Source organism: Aptenodytes patagonicus, chromosome 12 (genome assembly GCF_965638725.1).
Source record: "Aptenodytes patagonicus chromosome 12, bAptPat1.pri.cur, whole genome shotgun sequence".
Taxonomy (NCBI): domain Eukaryota; kingdom Metazoa; phylum Chordata; class Aves; order Sphenisciformes; family Spheniscidae; genus Aptenodytes; species Aptenodytes patagonicus.
This window is the reverse complement of record NC_134960.1, coordinates 7,118,989-7,123,841: the sequence shown is the minus strand read 5'-3', so window position 1 is coordinate 7,123,841 and position 4,853 is coordinate 7,118,989. Positions and strand designations below refer to the sequence as shown.

The 4,853-nt window shown below is 56.7% G+C and overlaps 1 protein-coding gene across 1 annotated transcript; it reads left to right on the top strand.

Annotated features, from left to right (window-relative positions):
- Window positions 1–443: 443 nt before the first annotated feature.
- On the top strand, window positions 444–4,619 carry RPS14 (ribosomal protein S14). The gene is made up of 5 exons (XM_076349897.1): window positions 444–515; window positions 2,500–2,650; window positions 2,984–3,145; window positions 3,645–3,721; window positions 4,507–4,619. The coding sequence occupies exons 2-5, from the start codon at window positions 2,502–2,504 to the stop codon at window positions 4,572–4,574; spliced, it is 456 nt and encodes a 151-aa protein (XP_076206012.1). The 5' UTR covers window positions 444–515; window positions 2,500–2,501; the 3' UTR covers window positions 4,575–4,619.
- Window positions 4,620–4,853: the final 234 nt, after the last annotated feature.

Genomic DNA, 4,853 nt, shown 5'->3' with positions numbered 1-4,853 from the left:
AGGGGGAACGGCCCGCGCCCCGGCCCGGCCCTGGCTGAGCCCGGGCAGCGCCGGCTGCGGCTCCTTGGCCGGGAGGAAGCGGGCTGCGTGCTGGCGTTACACCGTTTTTCCCCCCGTTGTTTTTTAGGACGATTCAGGCCCGCGTTCCCGAGGCTCTCCTGGCACGGCCCCGCCAGGAGCACAACCGCGCACCCGCCGCCATCTTGGGGAGGGACCCTCAGCAAGCGGCCGCCGCCATCTTGGGGAGGGACCCCGGGAAGGAGGACGCCGTCATCTTGGGGAGGTCGGCCCGGCCTGCCCCCGGGAGCGCCGTTCACGGTTTCACGGCGGCAGCCGGCGCGGCGGGATCGCGATCGGGATCGGGGCAGAGTCCTGCGCCTGCGATCGGGGAAACGCCGCTTCCCCCGCGGCACTCGGCCGCCGCCCGCCATCACTTCCGGGTGAGCGGCGGTGACCTCCGCCCCCTGACCCCTGCCGCTTCCTTTCCAGCGGCGGCCGCCGGCGGAGACGCGCGGGTGAGTGGGGGGCTGCGGCGCATCCGTCGCCATCTGCCCGCCCGCGCCTCGCCGCGGCATCCCCGCCCGCCGCCCGCCTCCTCGGGCCCGGGGCTCCGCGGGGCAGCGCGCCCGGCGCGGGGGAGGCGCGCCCGGCGGAGCGGGGCGCTAGGCCGCGGGCGAGCCGGGGGCTGGCGTAGCTGGGCGCCCGGGGGAGGGCCGGCGTTCCCGGCTGGGGGGGGGGGCGGCCGGGCCTGGCGGGATGGAGGAGCGGGGAGGCCGGGCCGCGGGGCAAGGCCGCGGCTCAGTGCACGGCCGAGGCTGCGGGCTGGCCCACCCCCGGGCCCGGCGGTGTGAGCCTCCTCCCGCCTGCTGGGCCCTGAGTGGCCGGGGCTGCATCCAGTGTGGTTTCAGGCGAGTACCAGAGAGCAGCGGGTTCCTTGCTCTGAGGTGAATATCGGCGTTACAGCGCCCACGGCTCGGCGTTTGCTCCGTCTGCCCTGTCGGTATCGCTGGGCTTCACGGACCTGTAAGCTTCAGAACTGGCAGGGGACGGTAACATCCACGGAGCCTTTGGCTGCCTGTGTCAGGAAGGGGATGTGGCTTTGTCGGAGCGGCTGCGTAGGCCTTGATTTAACAGTCTATGCTCAGTGCTGCTCTCTGTGGAGGGGGCACCAGCGGGCTATGGCCTGTGGGTGAAAGCAGGTCGTGCCTGTGTTGATTTCCTTAATGAAGTCGTTAGCCTTTTCTCTTGTGGAAGGCGCCAGCTGTAGCTGGCATTTGGCAGGAGAGGGCAATAGGGAACTGTTTTACCTAACCAAGCACTGCCGAGTGCCGCGTCTGCCATTTTCTGTAGCTGGGTGTAGACTTCGGAGGCAGAAGACTTACCTGGGCTAGTCCCAAGGATGTGGTTAGGAGACCAATAACATGGAAGAACCCAAGCTGGTACTTGAAAGGTCTGCAGAGTCAGAGCTTCGTGAGAGTACCTAACCAAACAGTCATCAAAGACCTGGGTATTTTCTTTCCATAAAGTCATATAAACGAGCAAGGGGAAGCTCTCAGCATTGCTGGTTATCAAGGAAAGGGGCTCCCTCATGCTCTGCTGCGGTGGTGCCTGGGGACAGCAGCTGCCACGAAGCAGAGCTTAGGTAGCTCCTAAGGTGCTGCGAGGTGCAGCAGGAGAGGCCCCACGTCCTGGTTTCGGCTGGGATAGAGTTACCTTTCTTACTAGTAGCTGGTACAGTGCTGTGGTTTGGGTTTAGTACCAGAACAATGTGATAACACCCTGACGTTTTAGCTGTTGCTAAGCAGTTCCCATACCCTGCCAGCGAGGAGGTGCACAAGAAGCTGGGAGGGGGCACAGCCGGGACAGCTGACCCAAACTGGCCAAAGGGACATTCCATACCATGGGACGTCATGCCCAGTATAGAAACTGGGGGGAGTTGGCCGGGGGGCAGCGATCACTGCCTGGGGACCGACTGGGCGTCAGTCAGCAGGTAGCGAGCGGTTGCATCATTTTCCTTTTTTTCTTTCCCTGGATTTTTTATTTTTCTCTCTCTCTTCTTGTTTTACTTTCCATTACAATTGTTTTATCATTATGATGATGATTATGATTATTATTATTCTATTATTTCAAGTATTAAAACTGTCTTTACCTCAACCCACGAGTTTTCTCACTTTTACTCTTCCGATCCTCTCCCCCATCCCACCGGGGGGGCAGTGAGCGAGTGGCTGGGGGGGGCTTAGTTGCCGGCTGGGCTTAAACCAGGACACCCCACTAAACAGTTGTGGGCGGTGACCTGTCCGCCAACATACAATAAAGCTGGGAATTGTGCACTTCTTATAAAACCCAATTGTACCCCAAAATTACTACCTGCGTTTTGCCAACAGTAACTCATTTATCTTGCTTGGTAAAAGGTTGTAGTAGCAGGGACTTTCATGAAATCCTGTAAGAGAATGCTGAGAAATCCACCATCACTCACACTTCTCTTTTGTTGTTGTTCAGAAATGGCACCTCGTAAGGGCAAGGAGAAGAAGGAAGAACAGGTCATCAGCTTGGGACCTCAGGTTGCTGAAGGAGAAAACGTGTTCGGCGTCTGCCATATCTTTGCTTCCTTCAATGACACTTTCGTCCATGTGACTGATCTCTCTGGCAAGTGAGTATTGAACGCTGGTCGCAGCGCAACGGTACGCTCCCCGCAGTACCTGGCTCCTTCTGTTTTGAAATCAGAAATCAGACTGGGCAGGAGGTTCCACTGAAATCCTTGAGCTTCCGCTGAGCCGTAAGATAAGATGGTGTGCGTACGTGAGCATAGACCAGATGGCTTGGTGTGCTCCTCTGCGATGAATATCGTGCTCAGGGTGCTGGATGGCAGCTTGTCGATCCCAGTAATGTTCAAAATAACAGCTTCTGTCTGTACCCAGAAGGTGGTTTGTGGGGGAAGAAATAGGAAGGGCTTTTTTCTGAATGTCGCCTTTCCCTTTTGTAGGGAAACCATCTGCCGTGTGACTGGTGGCATGAAGGTGAAGGCGGACAGAGATGAGTCTTCTCCCTACGCGGCTATGCTGGCAGCCCAGGATGTTGCCCAGAGGTGCAAGGAACTGGGCATCACTGCCCTGCACATCAAGCTGCGTGCTACCGGTGGAAATAGGTACGTTGGAGGGGCTGGGCCCTGACGTTCCCAGAGGATGTGTCCGGTCTTAGAACCGTGCCAGATTGCACCACGTCCCTTCTTTGCGCTGTCTCAGTTGGGAAGGTAGATGCACCCCGGGAATTTGATTTTAAACTTGACCCGAAGGGTGTCTTGTCACGTTGCATGGTGACTGGCTGACGCGGTCATCTCTCGCTGAGCATCCGGAACCCGTTCTGAACGGGCGTCTTCAGTTGACTGGACCTGGGGTGTGCTCTTATTTATCCGGTAGCGGATGGGGAGGTGCTGTCAACTTGGAGATGCGTCACCTTGCAATGACAGTGAAGTGCGTGGCTGATGGTGTGTGAATGGTTTGGGTCTGGGGACGGGAGGAGGGTGAGTTCTGGTATCTGGACCTTTTGGGGTGGGGAAACTGATTTTTAACATTGTCGGTTGTTTGTGAACTGCGTTCAACTTCTGAATCGTTTAAGGGGTTACGGGTTCTGGTTCTCTCCTCCAGGACCAAGACTCCCGGACCTGGTGCCCAATCAGCCCTGAGAGCTCTGGCCCGATCTGGAATGAAGATCGGCCGCATTGGTGGGTGATGGAGAAAGCGATGGCTAGATGTGTATGTCACTGTGTATCAGTGCGGAGCCTTGCCACCTCAAAAAAACAGTTTTGAGGGATTATTTAGTAAAAGGAGCTCCGCAGGCATATATGCCGCTTGGTATGACGGTTTGACTTTGGGGTGTTCTACTTGGCCTCTGTCAGATGCCACTGTAGCTATGATTTAATTTAAACGCATTCTTAAATCGAAGATTGACCAGGAGGTGGCGTGAGCAGACTTCAGAAACCAAGTTTCCGTCTGCACGATAAACTCCAGCTGTACAGCAGGATGGTGATGCCCCTCTGATGTAACAGCATTTGTCTCGGAGCCGTCCAGACACCCAGAAATACCGTGTTGGTCTCGGTTTAAGACTGACTCAGTAAAAATGGAGTTCCTCCTACTGTTTGAGGGAGAGTCCTGAGCTTTGTAGGGGAGTCACAAGAAGCGGTGGCGTTGGCCGCTCTGGAAGTCACATCATGTACCCTCTGTTTCTTCGGAAGCGCTGTGGCTGCTTGGTTTAAGTGGGATGGGAGATGGGGACTTTTGCTTCCTGAGCGTTAAAAGCCCTGGGTACCCAGCCCTCGGCGAGTTCACCAACACCTTCGCTCCCGTGGAGCGTCCGTTCTGCCTGTGCGTGGCTCCTGCGGTGGCTGACTGCCGAGGTGCGGCTGTGCGATGTCGGGGTGGCCGCTGGGGCGGGGTGGCTGTGCCCGCTTGGTTTCTTGGGGTACCTCTGGAAGCTAACGGTGTGTTTTGGGTTTTCTTGTCCCCGCAGAGGATGTCACCCCCATCCCCTCTGACAGCACTCGCAGAAAGGGTGGTCGCCGTGGACGTCGCCTGTAAACAATGCTGCACCTTTCGTCATTAAAGCTCTCTTTTAAACCTCTTCTCAACTGTGTGTTTTCTTGCTGAGGTATGCTCAGAAGTCAAGTGGCTTCGGTTTAATTACATCCACGAATGGCTTATCCTCTGAAGCCGGGCTTCTCGTTCACGTTGTTGTTAGTACTGCTGCACCAGAGGTGCTTTTGAATATACACGGGGAAAAGCTGCTAAAAGCACTGGAATTTCAGCTCCCTCAGCCTCTCTGTTTATATATTTATACTTCCAGAGGTATTTAAGAAA

Coding starts and splice junctions, on each gene's coding strand:
- RPS14 (XM_076349897.1), top strand. CDS start 2,502: ATGGCACCTCGTAAGGGCAAGGAGAAGAAGGAAGAACAGGTCATCAGC. Junction 3,146..3,644: donor CGTGCTACCGGTGGAAATAG/GTACGTTGGAGG, acceptor TCTCTCCTCCAG/GACCAAGACTCCCGGACCTG. Junction 3,722..4,506: donor AATGAAGATCGGCCGCATTG/GTGGGTGATGGA, acceptor TTGTCCCCGCAG/AGGATGTCACCCCCATCCCC.